This window comes from Phalangium opilio, unplaced genomic scaffold, assembly GCF_054372755.1.
Source record: "Phalangium opilio isolate 3A_F unplaced genomic scaffold, DU_Popi_V2 ptg000002l_1, whole genome shotgun sequence".
In the NCBI taxonomy this organism is placed as follows: domain Eukaryota; kingdom Metazoa; phylum Arthropoda; class Arachnida; order Opiliones; family Phalangiidae; genus Phalangium; species Phalangium opilio.
The window spans coordinates 8,709,949-8,729,792 of NW_028324144.1; the positions used below are offsets into that span (position 1 = coordinate 8,709,949).

The 19,844-nt window shown below is 37.5% G+C and overlaps 3 protein-coding genes across 8 annotated transcripts; 2 read left to right on the forward strand and 1 right to left on the reverse strand.

Annotated features, from left to right (window-relative positions):
• The first annotated feature begins 472 nt into the window (after nt 1-472).
• LOC149718653 (uncharacterized) lies at nt 473-1,840 on the forward strand. Of its 2 annotated transcripts, none has more exons than XR_016372388.1 (4): nt 473-1,016; nt 1,084-1,302; nt 1,372-1,659; nt 1,728-1,838. XR_016372388.1 is itself a non-coding variant. In XM_089850882.1 (4 exons), exons 2-4 carry the CDS (start codon nt 751-753, stop codon nt 1,532-1,534), a joined length of 648 nt encoding a protein of 215 aa, XP_089707008.1. In that variant the 5' UTR covers nt 483-529; nt 641-750; the 3' UTR covers nt 1,535-1,840. The 2 variants fall into 2 exon arrangements, 1 of the variants encoding a protein (XP_089707008.1); XM_089850882.1 differs by having other exon boundaries at nt 483-529; nt 641-1,016; nt 1,372-1,840.
• A 284-nt stretch (nt 1,841-2,124) lies between these two features.
• On the reverse strand, nt 2,125-5,440 carry LOC149718654 (uncharacterized). 3 transcript variants are annotated; one of them, XM_089850885.1, is made up of 9 exons: nt 4,425-5,440; nt 4,178-4,364; nt 3,729-4,101; nt 3,424-3,588; nt 3,168-3,354; nt 2,862-3,107; nt 2,629-2,794; nt 2,412-2,560; nt 2,125-2,343 (listed from the first exon to the last, which is right to left on the reverse strand). In XM_089850885.1, exons 1-9 carry the CDS (start codon nt 5,032-5,034, stop codon nt 2,153-2,155), a joined length of 2,274 nt encoding a protein of 757 aa, XP_089707011.1. In that variant the 5' UTR covers nt 5,035-5,440; the 3' UTR covers nt 2,125-2,152. The 3 variants fall into 3 exon arrangements, with proteins under 3 accessions (XP_089707011.1, XP_089707073.1, XP_089707047.1); XM_089850947.1 differs by having other exon boundaries at nt 3,729-4,093; nt 4,425-4,565; XM_089850921.1 differs by having other exon boundaries at nt 3,729-4,093; nt 4,178-4,568.
• A 5,970-nt stretch (nt 5,441-11,410) lies between these two features.
• LOC149718655 (inactive rhomboid protein 2-like) lies at nt 11,411-18,897 on the forward strand. 3 transcript variants are annotated; one of them, XM_089851750.1, is made up of 9 exons: nt 11,411-11,560; nt 14,234-14,345; nt 15,668-15,784; nt 16,884-16,988; nt 17,049-17,179; nt 17,241-17,405; nt 17,463-17,635; nt 17,697-17,938; nt 18,003-18,897. In XM_089851750.1, exons 6-8 carry the CDS (start codon nt 17,267-17,269, stop codon nt 17,835-17,837), a joined length of 453 nt encoding a protein of 150 aa, XP_089707876.1. In that variant the 5' UTR covers nt 11,411-11,560; nt 14,234-14,345; nt 15,668-15,784; nt 16,884-16,988; nt 17,049-17,179; nt 17,241-17,266; the 3' UTR covers nt 17,838-17,938; nt 18,003-18,897. The 3 variants fall into 3 exon arrangements, with proteins under 3 accessions (XP_089707876.1, XP_089708281.1, XP_089708289.1); XM_089852155.1 differs by lacking the exon at nt 16,884-16,988; XM_089852163.1 differs by lacking the exons at nt 15,668-15,784; nt 16,884-16,988.
• The last annotated feature ends 947 nt before the right edge of the window (nt 18,898-19,844 follow it).

The window sequence follows — 19,844 nt, forward strand, 5'->3', positions numbered from 1 at the left end:
TCGTTCGCGTATTTTAAAAGGAAGGGGATTAGAATAGTAAGTTTAAGCATTGCGTTTAATTGTACCAGTGAGGTTAAAGGGTAAGAGAATCGTCGTTTACATTTTCGTTAATTTGTATAAGAATACTTAGGAGAATGTATAGAGAATTCAAATTTACCAACCATTTTGCTCTAACACTAATAGTTATTACGTAAAGTTCATTTAAACATTATTAATTTCAAATCGCGTTGGGAAAATGGTCGGCCATTTTATTTTCCTTGTGACGTAACTAACATGTATATTCGTGATTGGCTAGGCCTCTAGAGGAGACCGGTAGAGGGAACATAGATCTTGGAATATATGACTTTCCTAGAGATACACCTTAAAATAATGATGCCCCCTTATTCCCCTTGTAAAAATTTAAGCCTAGAAACGTATCTCTAGATTTTGTTTACCAATGTCATTGAGTAGGATTTCCTAAACGTCACGTCATTGCGTTGAAACTTCGATGAAAAAAATTATCTTATTCAGTTAAGCGTTGTGCAATTATGTATTTATTTATTTCTTTATTTATTTCTTTATTTATTTATTTATTTATTTATTTATTTATTTCTTTATTTATTTATTTCTTTATTTATTTATTGTTGTTTGGTACATCAAGTCAGAAATTGACTTGTGGAGACCGCCTTGTACTACTGACAGTTTTTGTTATCACAGCTGATTGTATATAAGGTGTTTGTTTCAATTTTTCGTGGTTAAAATTATTAAGAAATGGCAACCGCGGCGTCCAGCTCTAGCAGCGATTCAGAGAATGAAGTAAATCTGTCTGATTATTCGATAGCATTTAGTGATTCGGTTTCTGAGGATGAAGAGCCGGATGGGGGAATTATTAGGCCTAGGATTTTAGGAAATTTAGGAAATCTTGCCCTCGGTGCTCAGCCTTATCAATTTGAGCCTGATGCTCCTCCACCACCTGTGCAAGATGAAAATGTTGAAATTGAAGTAGAAGGCCATGAAAGGCTAAATAACAACACATGGTAAGCAGTGAAAATGATCAAGGTAACGGTGTGGCTAACTGGTAATATACACAAATTTACTATGTAGGTGTTCTTGTGGAAAATGTGAACCGATGAACTCTATTGAAGAGAGCCTTTGTTGCCAAGAGGTTCCAAAGATTTGGAATAGAGTAAGGGATGGCGATAGCTGCATTACTCAACACCCAGCAACAGATTATGTTTATTTGAACATATATGCCTTGGAGGCGGCGGTGTATGACTATTGTGATAATAACTTTGTTATCCCAAATGATGCCACAATTCACAAGTAATAGTATATTATATAATATTATTAATTTATAGAGTCAAATTTGATTAAAATTATTGTTACATTTAGAACCTACCGCTATATTGCCTATCGGAAATTTACCAGATGGATTCATAAAAGGCTAGGGCGACGTCAAAGACGACCTATTCCAAGCTGCGTCTTAACCACAATCAGAAGATCCTTTCCATCAGAAGAATATTCCGGATTTCGCTATCCACGATTTGACGAATAGTTATAAATAAATTACAAAAATTGAAATATTAAATAAATTTACGGAGAGAACAACGTGATAAGTTGATAACTGACTAATTAAAATGTCTCACAATTAGTTTATTTAATCAGTCGTCATATTTAATTGTAATTTATTTATAATTATTATAAACTTGATAAATTGTATCCTTCATAGTCCTTTATATTACTTTTAGAACACATATTGGCTATCGGAAATTTACACGATGGATTCAGAATATGCTACAACACCAAAGCTGACCAATTAGAAGAATCTTCACATCAGAAGAATTTTCAGGATTTTTTAAATAACATATGTTTTTTTTTTTTTTTTTTTTTTGCTCCTGAGGGGGGATACGAGCTAGGGCTGAATGAAGCCTTACAGCTGCGATTTCTTAGGTTGAAAATTGTGAGGGAAATTAATTAAAGGTTTAAGTGTTGTTTGAGTTCATAAATATTAGCGAGGAAAGATACACGTGACAGACGAAATTATTATGGGCCTATATATGAGGATAAAATATGCCAGTTACCGGATCTCACAACTATTTTTTCTAGATATTAGCCATGATAGAGCTTGATAAATAAACTGCAGTATTCATTGTTTATTAAAAAAATTTTTATTTCAAGTTGATTTGAATCGTTTCTTCTGCATGTATGTTTCAATTGCATCCGACTTGTCAGGATGAACATACTTTGCACTTAGTGGTTGTGGGATTGTAGGCGGATCTAATTCTCTTTCGTATAAATCTATTGCGTCAGTCATAGTAAGTTCCGCTCTTTCAAGTACCATTCCAAAGAGATTTTTTACGTAGTCTAAAAAATTGTTTACATTTCAATAACTAGAGTTATTTTTAATTTAACTTTTATATAATTAAAATTACCATATGTAGATGGCTCCCTAATAGGTTTGACACTATATTCTCCTTGTTTAGATTTAGGAAATGAAACGCTATAGCGTAAAGTACCATCGGCTTTACGAGCTTGGAGTTTGTTTGAATTTTCATTAAAATGTAAAACGGAAAGGGTCAATCTGGAAAACCACATAAAACAAATTAGAGTTTTACATAACTATGAAATTGAAATGTATGTTGAATTTACCTAGCCTCCATTATTATGTAAGGGTAATACACACTCTTGCTTGCAAAGTGCAATACTACACTGTGGTACGCTTCAACATTTGAAGTTTGAACAATGGGTGATAGCTGAATTATATCACGGCTGGCAAGTTTGACAATATAGGCCAACTTATTATACGCTTCTGATGCTAAAATGATTATTATTAGACCCAAGTAAATATCATATAATATAGTGCATTTATGTTATTGAATTACATTCTTCAAGCCAGTCTTTGGGTGAGGTAATTTCATCATGTGCACACCTTTCAAATAATCCATCATGACCACTATGTTTATTGGTAACATGACGTAGCACGGAAAGCCATTTGTCCCTCGCTAACTCCCCATTTCCGTTACTTGATACTGCGCACCAATAAACGTGATTAACAATACTGCGCTTCCATTTTAGGAGTATTTCACATTTTTTGGCCTTCCCGGCAGCCTCAATTTTTGTTTTAACTCCTAAAAACAAATAAATAAAATTTATTATGATTTGCTAAATAAGGTTTAAGTGCTATATACCTTTCGCAAGATGCCAGCAATCAAATAAATGCTTTACGGCAGGGTGTTCCTCTCTCATGAAACGGCGAATACTCTTATGTCGGTCAGTTACAAGAGTTTCTACCGTGACATCACTCAATGATAAGTAACGCAAGCCCCTCCGTAAACCTTCCAATTCCATGGCTTGACTGCTACTAACTTCGCTAGACTATAAAAGTAAATAATATGGTATTTAAATGTAACCACTGCCCGACTTTTAAATAAATTTAGACTTTACCTGGACCAATTCTAGATGTATTATTTTATTGGTGGTGCTTTCCATAAAACAGTAACTCCCATACAACGCAGAGTAACCGGGTGAATCACACCTTCCGTCTCCACCAATTTTTATAGTCTTACCTTCTAATGCCGTTAATAACTCGTCTTGCTGTCGTACCCAAGCCTTTAGTTGGAAAATAATTTTTGAAATTTAAACGAGGGACTGGTAAATTTAATAACATGGTTGCCACAGGTCAGTTAAAAGTCATGGAATTTGAATCTCAAAATCTTGTGACAACTCTGAATTAAAAAATTAATACTTACCTCTCTTATTGAGGGAACAAGATAAGCTTTTTGGAGTTTGCAATAGGCCCTTTTGCCAATCATGACTATACCAATTGACCTAAACATTCTCAAAACTTTGGAGGGGTTTAATCCCGCGAAAAGAATAGCTCCCGCAATTAAGAGATTGCCCAGTGGTTTTCGAGTTATTTTGGGCTGGCTTTGCCAAATAAACGTGTGCTTATTTTCACAAACAGCTCTAACAGTAATCAGGGATCCAATAACAGATAAGGTTTGAGTGCACGGTGCCAAACAGGAAAAGCAATATTTGAACAACAGTAGTAGCGCTGATTGAAAAATTATATATTTCGGTTCAGATACTACATCATCAACAGGATCCAAGTGGTCTGAGAAACTATTTGTAATAAGTTAATAGCATTAAGACTTAAATGTGTAAAGTTCTTTGAATGTGTTTAACATGCAAACCATACTCAATGATACTTGTATCTCCCAAGCCAAGAGTTGAAGGTGTGAAACTTGTATCCAAGGGGTCAAGAGTTTCACTGACATCAATTATGTCAGATCCATCATCATCTTGTTCTATAATAGTAGAACTAAGATGTTCTGCTTCTGTTTGAATCCCAATATCTACCTTCACATCTTGGGGGGTTTGACAGCCTATCAAATGAGGACAAATTAAAACTCATTCGCCAATTCAGATTTCAAAGATTATGATACCTTTACTTCGTGATTTTCTACAAGTTTGCACACCTATACTTCTGCCACAGTTATACACTTGTATATATTTGTTCTTAGTTTTACAATTTTCAATTGTGGGATTCTTAATTTTAATTGAATGCTTTCTTAGTGAAGTCTCTTTGTCATAACTAGACAAAGTAGACTCAGCAGGCTCAACAAATGATTGGATCAATTCACCGCTACTAAAACCCGATTTATGTAGGATTTTACGTTGTGGCATTACTACATCAATAGATAAATCCACATTTGTGTGGGTAGAACAACTAGGGGTGGGACTTTGTACTTTTTCGCGTTTCTCTATGGGACAATCGCCAGGAAAAAGTGTTGGGATCGCTGACTTAGTCAAGCTCAATTTAACCTTCTTCTGCAAGCTTTTTAACACATCAGGGTTGTGAACAAAACAATCGTTTGTAAAATGACTGGAACAAACAGTGGATCTCTCTTTTGGTGTCCAATTAGGTCTATCAATGTTTTGCAACCATTTTTCAGCTAAAGAAGGGTCTTTTGGCCAATAATGAAAAGATATCTCCTTGTTGGTGTTGTTATTTTTACACCCAGGAACGACGCAAACAACAGACGGTCTAGGCATAACTTCCGTTTACAATTATTTTGATTAATGATTGTTTAAAATTTGTCGAGCACTTGAAAAGGTACAACCCTTGGCCACACGAGAGACACGAAGAAACTGAAAAAACGGAATCTATGCGGGAATGACGCAAAAAAAAAACTTGACCTTAATGTAAAGTTCGGTTCATAGATGGCTCGCGCTTCGCGCTCTCTACGTAACAAACATGTGAAACAAGTTGGCTAAGACATAACTGGCGTCAAGTTGGGGGAGGAGTTATGTCGATATTTAAATGGATTTTAAGTAGAGAAATAAATTTTAAATGAAACTAAAAGTATGAAATTTAGGAAGAAGAGATTCGAAAGTGTAAGTTAAAACCATTTTCATTATAATTGGAGAGTATGTACAAAACGATTCTCTTGCCCTTGAACGATAAAGATGTTAACTAAAATAAACGATATCGTTTCCTGATTTCTCAGAATTCTTGTATAAATAACATCACACTTTAACAATAAGAACAACGGATGTTGGCTGGTAAACGGACGGTTCCAAACCATTCGATTGAAACCATAATAGCCCCTTCCAAAAAGTTTTGAAAAAATGTTCTTAGTCTGAGTCAGTTCAGTTCTTCCTACAAACAGGAAGTAGTATCCCCACATAGCCTAGTTCAAAACCTAGATATGACGTTTCTTAGCTCCAAGGGACCGTCCATAAACTACGTCACGCGAAAAAAAGCATTTTCTGACCCCCTCGTCCCCCCAGATCACGCTTCGTCACGCTTTTCTCAGACCTCTCCCCTAAAAACCACGTCACATTTCTTTAACCCCCCCCTCCGCACTATGATTTGTCTTAATGTACAAATTAAAATTGATTAATTTCTTGAGTGATATGCCGCCCTCTCAGAAATATTTTGCTCGGCTGAAAATTCAAGTTCTCTTCCGTTTTAAGCTTTTTCACTCTGATTGACCTTTAGAATTTTAATGTCTGGATGTGCTTTTTATAAGCTTCAAAAAAGTTCCATAAAGCTTAGTTAAAGGGGCACACTTTTTAGGTTTTGACACTGTCACCGAAAACAGTCTAATCGAGCTTGAGATTTAGAAAATTTGCCAAAGAATCGAAACCATTTCAATCGACAGGGGAATTTGATTCATTCTCACAAATAATAGGGGCAAATAAACAAAGACATAAGAGAGTTTAAAGGAATAGCGACGTGATTTAAAAATTATCTCAAATCTAAAGAAAACCTTACTTTTTTGAGAGTTTAAACTCTTCTGATTCCAAAAATATGCTTGAATAATATTTAATTATAAGGGAAAACACAGAAAAAACACTTTGAAAACTTGAAATTTGGGGGACAAAGGCAAATTTGCGGAGAAGATTTTTGGCGGGTTTTTCTCCTTGATACGTCACTCACGGCATCTCGCGGAAAAGCCAAGCGCGAGACTCCCGAGTCTACTAATGCGGCGCGCGCGCGAATCTGAATGAATTAGGCTTAACGCGGCGCGGCGACACTAATAGGCGCGTCACGTGAGCGACATCTAGAGTGAAAATTTCTCCTTACTACGTCATCAAACGAAAGAAAATCTCAACTAGGCCTTTTCGAAACACAAAAGTTTGATTGCAATTAAATAAATTGCTACGAAACCAAATAAAAAAGTAAACATATCATAATAAACTAGATTTTTCAAGGATTTTTTTCGCATTTTAAGTTTGAGGATGACGAAAATTATGTCACTAAAACTTTAAGCTGTTTATTTTAAATGCGCACGCTATTTAAATTGGCTATATAAAAGTGTAAATAGTTGATAATTGCATAAATTTTCTACTATTTAAGCGATGATGGAATAACAATTTTGGTAAATTATTGTAAGAGAACCAATCGGCCTCTTACGGACTTCGTAACAAAATCAATGCTAAATGTGACGTCACGCATCGAAGAACCCCTCCCTCCCCCTTGTCACGGACCGTCACAAATCTAGAAACCCCCTCCCCCCCATAAGAGTGTGACGTAGTTTATGGACGGTCCCCTTGAAGTGCGCATGCGCGAAGAACTTAAACAACAAGATGCACAAGGCAGTCAAACTTTTTGGAAGGGGCTATTGGGAGGCCCCATTCGACCGAACTCCCGCACTTATGGCCAGTGGCGTCGCCATGGTTTTTTGGATGCGCTTGAGCCCCCTGAAAATTCTCTGAAGCCCCTCCTAGGCTTCTAGGGTTTACGGATAATTTTTTAGGGGTCTAAGTTTGAAATGAGGGGGGGGGGCTATACCCACCCCAGCCCAAAAATAGGCCTAGCGACGCCACTGATTCATTGAATTGTATAATTACTTAAAGTTTAAATTCATTCTTGGGCGACAAAGAAAAACCATGGATATAAAGAATGCGCGTGAGGAAATAGGTTTTCACGCTATAGGATAAGCAACTTCCTATTTCCGACGGGACCTTTATCCATGGAAAAACCGTGTCTGTGTGTGTATAATCTATGCCTAAAATTTGAAAACATTCCTCGAAGTACGCCTTCAACTGCATGGTTACAGAACAAGAAAACAAATGATCGCGTTTGCTGTTCCTAAATTTTCAACGCGCTCATTGTGAAAGTGTTAAGATTTTGTATTCAACTATTACAATTTTTCCAAATAGAAACAAAAATTAGAATTTGAACACCAAAATTAAGCGAGGTGTTCAATAAATTACACTTTTTCCTCAGTTAAACATATCAAGAAACCAAAATTTGATTTTTGAACACTAAAATGTGTTCAAATCTTTAACACATTTTTTTCTGTGCACGAAGTATAGGTAGTGTCATACTTATGGAACATATCTTATACGCTTATGGTAAAACTAGATATTTAAAATAGTCTATTACTCACAAGTTGTAGAGCTGATGTCTTTAACGGGCGGAAATAGATTTAGAAATCTGGTGTGACCAAACGCAAAGACGGACTTGAAAGCGTAATTTGGGCAGGAATCCCAAATTTGCGGTAACGGACTTTTAAGGAGTATAAATGCCACCAGTTTATGAATCACTTCAAACGCGAAAAGTAATATCTTCAGCGACATAATTGTTGTTTGATGGAAAAACTAATTGTGCAGCGATGAACACTTCGACCCGCCGTGTTTATACGGCGGGTCGAAGTGTTCATCAATTTCCGGACCGCATTTTAGAATAAAGCATCATAGTGGAAATCTGATCAGTGAAAGGTCTGATAGTAATCATGTTGTAGCTTCGAAGTTTTCACATTTTTACGGTGCGCATTCACTTTCAGTGCGTGTAGCCAGAAATAGGTTTTGGTGTTATCAGAAGTATATAATACTTCTTTTCGAGAGAAGTGTACCACAAAGCGGGGTAAGTGTAACGTCATTCTACCCAACATCAGAGCATTTGGAGCAAGGTTACTAAACAGCCGGGAGTGTATCGCCAAGCTTCTGGGCGACAAAGTTTGAGGGAATAAGACACATGTCGGCGATCCTACCCTATAGGTGCCGACTGCCCCGTGTCCGACGGAGGTGACTTGACCCCCACACCCCTTCCGTCACCTCCCAAGTAAACCTCATTTCCTTCCCTGCTTAAATACATACTGAACCCTGACTAATCGCATCCTTGTCGCGGACGTATGTGCCCTACTTACATATTTAAAAAAACACAAGGAATTATTGCTCATTTTACCTAACCACTCAATCTTCATTAGATAATCAGAATTGTTATGTCATGGCATGGCTCGTGCGGAAAGTTATTATAAAGGGAATATGAAATGCTTTTGTTATGTAAAGGTTGTCAAGATTACAGATGCGAATTCATTTAGAATTTTTTGAATTAAAAATTAAAATTTGCAGGTGAAAGAATTATATTCACCACGAATTAAAAATTATAATTTAAGGGTTAAATTGAAAAAAAAGTATATATATTAAATTAAAAACAGCCTTAAGGTGGATGCAGGTATAGATTTAATTTTAGGAGTAGGAACGGAGAACGGTAGTATTTACTTCAGTCCAGTATAGAGCCCCTTCCTCCAACACGTAGCGAATAGTTTAAATTATCTTATTGGCTCACTTAAACTACGTTTTGATGACGTTGCTGACGGGGACGGCGAAAATAAGGGGGTCCGGGACTTTGACGCGCGCCCAGATATAACTCTCTGTTCTCCATTCCTACTTCTAAAATTAAATCTATCCCCGGTGGATGTGATAATAATTGGTATTAATTTTAATTCGGCGTGTGTTTAATACTGATTATATTGTTTCCCGTTTTGATTTCTCTCTCTCTCTCTCTCTCACTCTCACTCACTCTTATAGCGGATGTGTTCCCATCTTGATAATAAAATATTTATATATATACATTGAAACGGAAAAAACGATATGAATTTTTAGTGCATGCATAGCGACTATATGGTTACTAACCAACATTCTTGGCGGGGAGTTGCTAACGGTGGTTTAGATGTAGTCATGGGTGACGTAATATTTGACTAAGTTTATAAATATTTCCATCCCATTTTTTACGTGACGCTAAGATTACGAATCTATAGTGATTGTATGGGTTTAGGTTTATCAAAAGCAAATAGAGTTAATAGAAAGTGTCGTCCAGACCACATTCCGTCTTAAGCAGACGATACTCAGGTATGGTCCCATTTCTCCCAATTCTGTGTTTCCCAAAATACATTTTTATCCCAAACTTTCCGATTCCCAGTTCTCCCAATCTTATATTTCCCAATCGGAATTTTTATCCCAAACTATTCAATTCTCATTTCTCCCAATCGAATAGTTTCGTCTAAGATTTTATGCTGCAAATGGTTGCTTTCAAAACGTTAGGTTAGGTTAGGTTATTATCCTATTAATTAGTTGCCACCTTTTCCAAAATATTCTCCTAATCATTAGTTGCCACCTTTTCCAAAATATTCTCCTATTAATTAGTTGCCACCTTTTCCAAAATATTCTCCTATTAATTAGTTGCCACCTTTTCCAAAATATTCTCCTATTAATTAGTTGCCACCTTTTCCAAAATATTCTCCTATTAATTAGTTGCCACCTTTTCCAAAATATTCTCCTATTAATTAGTTGCCACCTTTTCCAAAATATTCTCCTATTAATTAGTTGCCACCTTTTCCAAAATATTCTCCTATTAATTAGTTGCCACCTTTTCCAAAATATTCTCCTATTAATTAGTTGCCACCTTTTCCAAAGTATTCTCCTATTAATTAGTTGCCGCCTTTTCCTAAATATTCTCCTATTAATTAGTTGCCGCCTTTTCCTAAATATTCTCCTATTAATTAGCTGCCGCCTTTTCCTAAATATTCTCCTATTAATTAGCTGCCACCTTTTCCAAAACATTCAACAACGCCTGAATTTAATATTTTTCGGTTCGTTTGATGTACCTTAATGCTTTTGGGGGGTTGCACATAAGTCAATTTGGCTTAGCAACCCTATCCCTCCAATAAATAAATAAATAAATAAATAAATTCTCCTACTAATTAGCTGCCACCTTTTCCAAAATATTTTCCTAATAGTTAGCTGTCACCTTTTCCAAAACAATGGTTCCTTTAATTCGTTGCCACCTTTTCCAAAATATTCTCCTATTAATTAGTTGCCACCTTTTTCTAAATATTCTCATATTAATTAGCTGCCACCTTTTTCTAAATATTCTCCTATTAATTAGCTGCCACCTTTTCCAAAATATTCTCCTAATAGTTAGCTGCCACCTTTTCCTAAACATTATCCTACTGAATATGTAAAACATATCATTGTTAATAAAACAAAAAAATTCTCTTTGAACTTATTAACATATGTTTTATGCTGAATTGGGACAAAAGAAATTGGGGGAAAAGACATAGTGTTGGGTCAAATGGGATTGGGAGAAATGGGAATTGGGAGAAACGGTTTGGGTTAAATGGGAGTAAATCGATACTCAGCTTAAGACCCCACCCCTTTCTTAGGCGCCAGTAGGTCATTTCTTAGAAACTTATATAGGAAATTATTAACCTATGATAAAGTGGGAGTAAAAGTATAATATTGGCGTGTTATGGAAACTAAAAAGATAAGGTATAAATTGCCTTCGTTATGGAGCTTGGTTTCATCTCAAGAAAAGTAAGAAAAAGGGGGGGGGGGTTCCGTTCTTTTTTATTTTGTATCCTTGGGCCCCCACTTTTTCCTTTTCCTTCTGATTAAAAACATACTTCCTAACCGGGAAAATATACCAGTAATATAAATTATACTTCATGGAAGGAGTGCAATTTATAAGCATTTCAAACTCAACACACTTAAGCATTGCGTTGTATTTTTATATCTGAATTTCACACTCCTTGTAAAAAAGATAGGATGTAGTTTATTACTGCTCGTGGATTCTTCGGCTATATATTTGGCTTGTGTGTGTCTGTTTACTTAGTGTTATTTTTGTCTGCATCAAACATGTCGTTTGTTTATGACTATGGACCATAGTCATAAGCAAACGACATGTTTGATGCGGACAAACTTTAACAGTAAGTAAACAGACACACACAACCCTGGTCAGTTCTTTTTCCCTGATTGGGTCAAAATCGATCTTTTTTCTTCTCCTCTGGTAAGTAACTATTAATTAAAAAGTTAATTTATTTGATTGCTTTAGAGCAAAAATATTTGCCCGTGACAATATTATTTTTATTAAAGGGAATGGTTTTTCCCCATAGAGAATTATTGAATTAGGAGTAGAATCTATTTAACCTGCACATATCAAATTATTATTTCATCTATAGCTGCTGATATTATTATTTTCTTTATTAAATAGTCTATGTAGTATGCTTGCTATCGCTTTGAGACTCCATTGACGGGGCTGTCGAAAGAGGGGACAATTGGGTTTGTTTTCCCAGGGGCCCGGGTCACCTGTAGGGCTGGCAAACTCTCTAGACTGTTCTGGATTCGTTAATTGTAGGCTGGTAGTCATTGCAATGTAGGCATTCTTTTTGATTTACTTTCAAAGTGGCGTTAAAATTATTCCGACTCCTGGTATGGGTCCATGGTGCACTCTCTTGTTCTTCCCGCGTAAGCGCCGCCTCTGCCCCAATCCCGAGTGGACGATCCGATGACATCGTTGTTTCTACAACCTGAACCATACCATTCTCACTCCAGGACAGAATGCAGCATTCTTATTCAAGCACCCCCCCCCCGTAGACTTAGTTCACCAACTAAATGTAACGCAGGGTTGCCGCGGGTCAGGGGAAAACCTGGAGAAGTCTGGGAATTTAAAAATCATGGATCAAAAAGGTCAGGAAATAGTCAGGGGAATTGAAAATGAACCTAAAAAGTCAGTGAAAAATATATTGGAGGGAAATTTAAAGTCTGGATAACCAGGGTTGGCAAGTTTGTGCCGGGGTGGAAAAAACCTGGGTAAAACCGGTGGCCAAAACTACATTCACGGGTTTTTCCTGGTTTCTATTTAAAGTATTTGACTAATTACTCGTTAAATATTCGCGAAAAGGGAGGGGGGTTCTTTGCTAGGAGCTTAGAAAATATCGTGTAGCTCCTCCAGGCACATGTAACGTAACGTACTTCATGTGTAAAGCCTAATCGGCTTCCGCTACTACCCACCCCTATTCAGAATTATTCTCTCTCATCTGAAACCTATTAAAAGCCTATCATTCTAGTTAATACCAAATGAAATTCCTTGGTGGTCGCTGTTGCTACAGTGCCGCATGCTATTAAATGAATCTAGCCCTACCTAATACCAAAAAACCCAGATTAGATATAGAAATAGCTCGACTCAAAAATGTCCTTCAAATAACCGAAACCACACACAAGGAACTTGATGATAAAAAAGAATCAACTTTTAAATATTGAGTGTTCAATAAAAAAACGCAGGCTTAATTGAATTGAAAAACCAGGAGTTAGTTGCAAGGCATCATGGTCATCCTCTTTTCACTAGAAGCATCATCATCATGGATTGTCAGAGGGTGGTCCTTTTTTTCTTCTTTTTCGGTGACAAGACCGCGCCGTTTTCAACTAGTCTTTTTTTGCTTCTGCTCGTAGCTGTTAGTAGAATTATTTTTATCCAAAGGGTTGGCTTGGGTTGGGCTGGGGTATGGTATTTGACGGGAATGGACAGCGTAGAACGGTAACGCATCATGTGGTAGTGGTGGTGGGATACAAGTTCTGTTCACAGTTTCATTCATAAAAGGACGGTTCGAAGGATTTGGCCGCTGCTATGCAATTTAGCACGTTTTATAGTAGGGTTTATACTGAATCTGGTTGGGCGGGAGTCATCCATTCTTTGGGGGCGATCTTGGGTTGGCGCGTTACAAGTTCACAACAAAGCAAGGGCAAATGGTGGTGATGGAAAGTGAGAAGCTTGCACTGGGAATTTTCTTAGTGAGAAGTACGATGTTTGCGACGTACTACCCAAGTCTTGATCTCACTAGCTTCTTCGGCTAGACTCTAGAGACCAATCAGCGCTCTACTTTTAATATTATATTAGTATCTTTTTGAATTTCTCTATAAGAGACTAAAATAGTTTCTATATAAATTTTGTGAGTTTGGGAAGTCAGAACTCTGGTTCTTTAAGAGATACCGTGAAGTCGTTTAAGTATGTTATAGCCCCATTTCTTACCATTCCAAGGATACTAAATACTCGTGGATACAACAATAAGTACTTGAGATATAAACAAAACATCAAATAAATATCCATCATTGTTCTCTCCATCCCTTATGAAATCCTGTAAGCTGGGTTAAAGACGCTTAAGTAGAGAACCAGAATGTATCGGAACCCTGATTTGTTAGCGACCCCTTTATGTCCAAAAACTCCCGAGATGAGCTAAGAATTAAAGAAGCTTGAATGAAGGAAAGAGAGGCGCTCAGCGGCTCAAGTTGGTATCGGTAGAAGTGTCTTTCTAAAGCCCTATCGAATAGTAGACAAGCTTCCTTTTTTATTTCTCGCGTCCCACCATCCGATAAAAAAGTAAAGAAAGAACGAAATAATATCCCTATCCTGTGATGCACCGAACGCCCCACTTACCACCACCACGCACCACGATGCCAGAAATGGTATTCTATGGTAGCTACCTCCACACCGATTCCTTTCTGGAGCAGGGCCACCCGTGGACCGAAAGTCTTATCTTTTTTAGACCGAATTCATTCCGTTTTCTAACATAGACATAAGTTAATAATAATACTATAAGTTTACAAGTGGTCTCTTAAAATTACAATCTCTAGGAATTTAACACTTGCGAGATGACTGATTCACGTTATAATTTTATTATTTTAGGAAATGATATCACGGGTGAACTTCACCATCGACCCGGATATTCTGCAATGGGCGAAAAGTGGTTTTGAATTGCCTAAAGATTCACCTGTGACTGAAGAACCACTTGGAAAAGGTAACTACAGTTTCGAGTATTGTCTAGCATACGTGAATTGTTTTTATCATAGTTAGGTTCCTTATTTTACAAAGGGCTGTGCAAATATTAGGGAATTAAATTTTAGAACTCCGTCGAATGTAGTGTGTTTAAACAAGGCGACCAAGGGTTCGTAATAGTAGCCACATCGTACGAGTGAATAGCCCCTCTATACCTACCCTAATGAGTGGATAACCCCTCTATAACTTACGCTAATGAGTGAATAGCGCTATCTTTTACAATGCTTAAATGATTTACCGTGCATAAAATCAGAGTGAATAGCCCCTCGATGCCCTACCCTAAACAGTGATAAAAACTTCTGCCCGGTCGGCAAAAATTTATGCTTTTGCCTCTCCAACCGCGAAGTTATATCTCCTGGCGGCCTGGCCTCGGATAAGATCATGACTCCTAGTTGAAGAGATAGAGAAGGCAGGGTGCCTGTGACAATTATTCGAGACCGTTTCTTAACAAGCGATATTAGGCGAGGCTGTATAGTACTGGGCTGGCAAGTGAAAGGTCCGCGGTTCGATTCTCCGTGGAGGAAGGAAAGTTAAAAAAAATAATTTCTTCCCTGAATTAAGTTTAAAACTCCACCTGTGAACTGTAACGTTAACTAAAAAGGAAAATATTTTCTCTCGAAGTTCAAAAATGACGAACGAAAAATTTGATACTGCCAAAGGCAGGACTGTGACACCCCTACTACTACTACTACTACTACAGGGCAGGTCAAACTAAGAGCCTCATCGTAGATGTACATCATACGATGTGGCTAAAAAAAACAAACAGGCTGTAACAAATCATATAAATATCTTACTCATAATAATACTTGGAAAAAAATTATTTTACTTATGCGCTATCCCATTCTTATTTTTTAAAAAAAAAAGGCAATTCTCCAATTCTCACTTTCTTTAGTTGGTAAAGAAAAACGTGTATAAGAGGCTTAAACAAGATGACACAGCTAACAGGATTAAAAATCCCCCTCCGTGAGGTCTAAATTCAATTTAAAAAAGCTAGCTATCCATTGGTTCGTTGATTTGAATGTTCTTGACCCTATACACGACTGTGTAGTCAAAGAAAAACTCGGAATGTGGATGGTCCGAAGACCACCGGAACTTGGGGATTAGTCGGTTGGTTGGTTGCTAGAGTTCTTAGAGCTTATAGAAGCGACTGTTATTAATTTCTGAAGCTTAACCCCTAGTGTCAGTTTGATAACCCAAAAACTTTAGTGACCAGTCCCGCCTTAAATTTCTTTTTCTTGAAGCCTTTGTTGTATATGCACATACCCATTAATTTTCTATCTTAAGGCAACTATGTGGTCAACAGGCTCGGAGTCGCACAGACTCCACTCTAATCAGGGAAACTGTACTAAGTATGATGGATTTTGTGAAGGATTGTCGTGTTATGGTCGAACGTTTAAGCTGGTAAGTGATGGATATAATGCAACTTGGGTGTCATTAAGGCGTGTAACGGATCCAAACCTATCGAAACTATTATGCCTTGAAAAGAAAAAGATCTTTCTTGCTATTTCAAAAATTAAAAATACTAGCAGAATAAATAATTTGTACGAAGCTGGTTGTATTCAAAAAATGGGTTTGAGCAGGAGTTCATAATAACCCGAAGTACGAAACTGGTTAAAAAGCCCGTAACAACAAAGTTTCGCTGTAAAGCTCAGCGGATTCATACACCGCTTAACTCCCAAAGAAATAGTTACCCCATTTTTTTAGCGCCCACGCGCATTAACTTACACTCTTCCGGTTTAGCACTATTTTTATCTTGTGATTTTGAGAGCGAAAATGGCTCACGTCTGCTTCTGTCGGACGGTGTAAATTAAGCCTTGGCTAAGAAGTTGGCTTTTAGTCGGGGTTTTCTACAAAACATTTAAACGATCGTCAATAATGTTTTGTTGTTATATGTGTGAGTGAGAATTCCGTGGTTAAATTAAAACGGTTTGGACAACTTTATTCGCAGTATCTTTAATATAAGAATTGCAACGTGTTTCTACGTCCACCATATCGCCATTTTTCTTTTCGACGGAGATCCCAGCCAACGGAAGTTTTGGAACGAAAACCAAGGAGCATAGATACCACTACGATATATTGTAAGGTTGTATGTCCATAAACAGGCTAATCCTTTCTATGCGCAACGACAGAATCTTGTTGTTCGCGATTTTTACCATTAGCTCTATGGCCAGTTTCATACTTCCCCCCCGAAGGGGGGTTATTATGAACTCCTGGTTTGAGGAATTCCCTAATCTTGAAAAAAGTTGCAGTGTCAATTGTCACAATCTTTTGAACTAGCTAAGCATGTTTTTCTAAGCTTTGATAGCGAGAGCTACAATGTATTGGAAAACAGGGCTCTACATAAGGATATTTTTTTAGTAGTCAGCCTGACTAGTGGGCCCCCTATCCCAATTTTTTTTAGTAGTCATTGACTAGTGAGACGCATGGTTTACGAATATTTGGGACATTTTTTTTTCTAGTCAAGTTGACTAGTGAACCCACAGATTTCGATTTATTTTAGAAGTCAAGGCATTTTTTAGTAGTCAAATGTGTGTCAAACCGTGGTTTATAATTACAATGTCAATACTGCAATTAATTGCCCTAATCATTTCCCTCCTAATGGGAGGTAAGGATTAACTAACGTAGATTTAACGAATCAATAATTACAATAAAAACTATTTTACAGGTATCACGACGCCCGGAGTTGAACCAAAAATCAAACTGGTCAAAGGCGTGACCACATTTCGCGGTACAGAGGACTACGATGTTTGGCGTGACCCAACGTTTGGATTGGACCACCCACGGGGACTTTGATCAGTATGATATTTCTAAGAAAAATGGGGTAAACTCCAAAGTGAAACACCCTGTTATTGGTCAGGTTCCGGTGCCATCTACGCTCCCTGTATGCGAACTGACCAAGTCGTGACCGGAATTTTGCTTTCGCAGCATTACGGATCGAAAGAAAAACTCGGTTGTTGCGTCGTGGAAAAACACGGCATCGCTGGAACCACGATGAAAGACGAGTGCGATACTTTGACAATGGGTAAGATGACGAAAATTTGCAACTCGTGAAAAGTTATAACTAACTCGATAATCAAAGGAGGGGGAACTTGGCACGAACAAAGTGTGTGTTCCAAAATGACACTGAACGTAACTACCATTCTGAAGCCATGTTGTTACGGATATCTGGGAAATTGTAAAATGACAACTAAAGAAGGTTGTAACGCTCACGAAGGACACCATTTTGCTGAAACTAAAGATCACTGCAGTGAAGTAAGAACCTATCTGGAGTAACTCTACCAAGTTCAGCTAATTAATACATCACAAAACGCAGGTTTTCTGTTTTAAACATTTTTGCGGTTCTGTTGGACTCAAAGCCGATGACGAATGGCGATTTACGCCGGAAGCTATGAATCAAAGTTGGCGTTATTTAGCTTACCTATTTTTCACGCCGGGATCTTTCACTATTGCATAATCTTCATCGTTCAATGGTGCGCTGGACGACCCATTGAAGCCGCGGTTGGTCACGTCACAATCGCGATAACGTATCTTGCCGGAGCCATCGGCGGAAATTTGGTAATTATCCAATAAACTTTAACATTTTCTCGAGTAACTTTTACAATCATTTGTTAAAAATAAGGTTGGAAGCTTTTTCGATCCTTATTTACCGCAAGTCAGTTGCGGCGGCGGAGTATTTACGTTACTCGGAATATCCTTCATCGAATGCCTTCAAGCTCTGAATTTCCATAAACACAAGAACTTGTGCGAGTTCTTTTTCGTCATTTGGTCATGTTGTGATCCTGGTAATCGCCGGATTCTTCCCGTTCGTCAATAACTTTGCGCATTTCGGTGGTTTACTTTTCGGAATTCCCGTCGCTCTGGCCATTATGCCACATTTATGCTTCAATCGATGGACTTGTAGAGCTCGTCGGATTATTTTCGTCGTCTCAGTCGTTCTACTGATTGGTTTCATCGTTCTTTTTATCGTATTGTTTTACGTCGTCCAGGATTATAGATTTTGCGAAAGATGTTTATATTTCAGTTGCGTCCCGTTTACTAAAAATGTCTGTAATGTTTTAGTTGAGCTTCAGGGCACTAAGAGCCACGATTAGGTGATAACATAAGTTTATAAGTATGTTCCATAAGTGTGTCACTCGTTAATCAGAGCTTGTCACGAAGTGTCACTCGTTAATCAGAGCTTGTCACGAAGTGACGTAGGTGAAACGTCATAGATTCTCGTAAAGCGACGCCTAGTGAGGCCCTGCCAATGGCTTAGTACAGACTAAAGAGGAGGATGGACTGCAAAACCAAATGTAGTCAATTCTCACGTCGTTCTTGAACTAGCTCTCATTAAGCCTCTAACATTACGAAGTATGGGTAGTGACATACTTATGGAACATATCTTATAAACTTATGGTGATAATGACTAAGATGCAAAATTCTGAAACTTTTACGATATTTCATTTGTATCCTTAACATTACAAAATTAGTATTTTAACGTTAATACTTGTAAGCTTTCATTCAATAAAAATGCTGAATATATTTAACTGTACCGTCATAATTTGGGCTTACATTTTTCAATTTAAAGTAAAGAGACCTATAAACCTTAGAGGCTCAGGGCTTTAAAACGCCGTTTCTACTTGTCCTTGTTTTCAGGACGCCTAGCTCGAATCTAGGTATAGTAATATTTCATGTAAGAAAGCGGAATATAAAAAAATGTTGAGCTTTCGAGGGGAAAAGAAGGAAGAGGGTTCAATTGCTAGCACGGTCACGAAGAACCAGGGATTTTCTCTCCCGTATCTTTTCTTTTTCTCTTTCTCTCCCATCTCTCTCTCTCTCCCCTTTTTCATCCCAGCGGCTAAAATCCCCATCTTATCCACTTTGGTAACGGGGGTATCCGCCTGACGGCTTTGGAATGGCCACTTCTTATTTATACATGTTAAGCATTACAGCCACTTTACGTAATCTCAGTTTTGAAATTTAGTCAGCGGGGCCAAGGCAAAAAAGCAAACTTGAATCATGGAAGAAGAATCCTTCAATTTCTCTACTATGTGATGATTTTTATTTTTTATAAAAAAAACTATTATAGCTGAAGACTTTAAATTTTACAGGATAATATCAAACCTTTCAATACACGTCTCATTAAAAATTCAAGAGATTTGAACCAGCGGATGCACTATTTGGGCCAAAAACGTTGATAAAAATGGTCCCCTCCCATAGACGCCCATGTTAAAACCAGACGGGTTTGAATTTTAGACCGAAGTTGTTATTCTTATTCTAAGGGTCGATTGAGAGGGCTTCGATAGCGCCTGCAGCCAGCGTGATCAAGTGGGCTATGCATCAACTGAGTTAATATTAGCACCGAGGTTTATAAACTTTTCAACGTCTTTCCAATCTCCCACTTAAGGATAATTTAGCTTGTTGAGACATTGTTTATCTAGACTTCACTCTTGAATCCTAGGGTTAATTCTGTAGCCAACGC

Coding starts and splice junctions, on each gene's coding strand:
- LOC149718653 (XM_089850882.1), top strand. CDS start 751: ATGGCAACCGCGGCGTCCAGCTCTAGCAGCGATTCAGAGAATGAAGTA. Junction 1,017..1,083: donor AGGCTAAATAACAACACATG/GTAAGCAGTGAA, acceptor TTTACTATGTAG/GTGTTCTTGTGGAAAATGTG. Junction 1,303..1,371: donor AATGATGCCACAATTCACAA/GTAATAGTATAT, acceptor TGTTACATTTAG/AACCTACCGCTATATTGCCT.
- LOC149718654 (XM_089850885.1), bottom strand. CDS start 5,034: ATGCCTAGACCGTCTGTTGTTTGCGTCGTTCCTGGGTGTAAAAATAAC. Junction 3,589..3,728: donor TTGTTCCCTCAATAAGAGAG/GTAAGTATTAAT, acceptor TTCCAACTAAAG/GCTTGGGTACGACAGCAAGA. Junction 3,108..3,167: donor TTGCTGGCATCTTGCGAAAG/GTATATAGCACT, acceptor ATTTGTTTTTAG/GAGTTAAAACAAAAATTGAG.
- LOC149718655 (XM_089851750.1), top strand. CDS start 17,267: ATGCGAACTGACCAAGTCGTGACCGGAATTTTGCTTTCGCAGCATTAC. Junction 17,406..17,462: donor GTGCGATACTTTGACAATGG/GTAAGATGACGA, acceptor CGATAATCAAAG/GAGGGGGAACTTGGCACGAA. Junction 17,636..17,696: donor CTAAAGATCACTGCAGTGAA/GTAAGAACCTAT, acceptor CACAAAACGCAG/GTTTTCTGTTTTAAACATTT.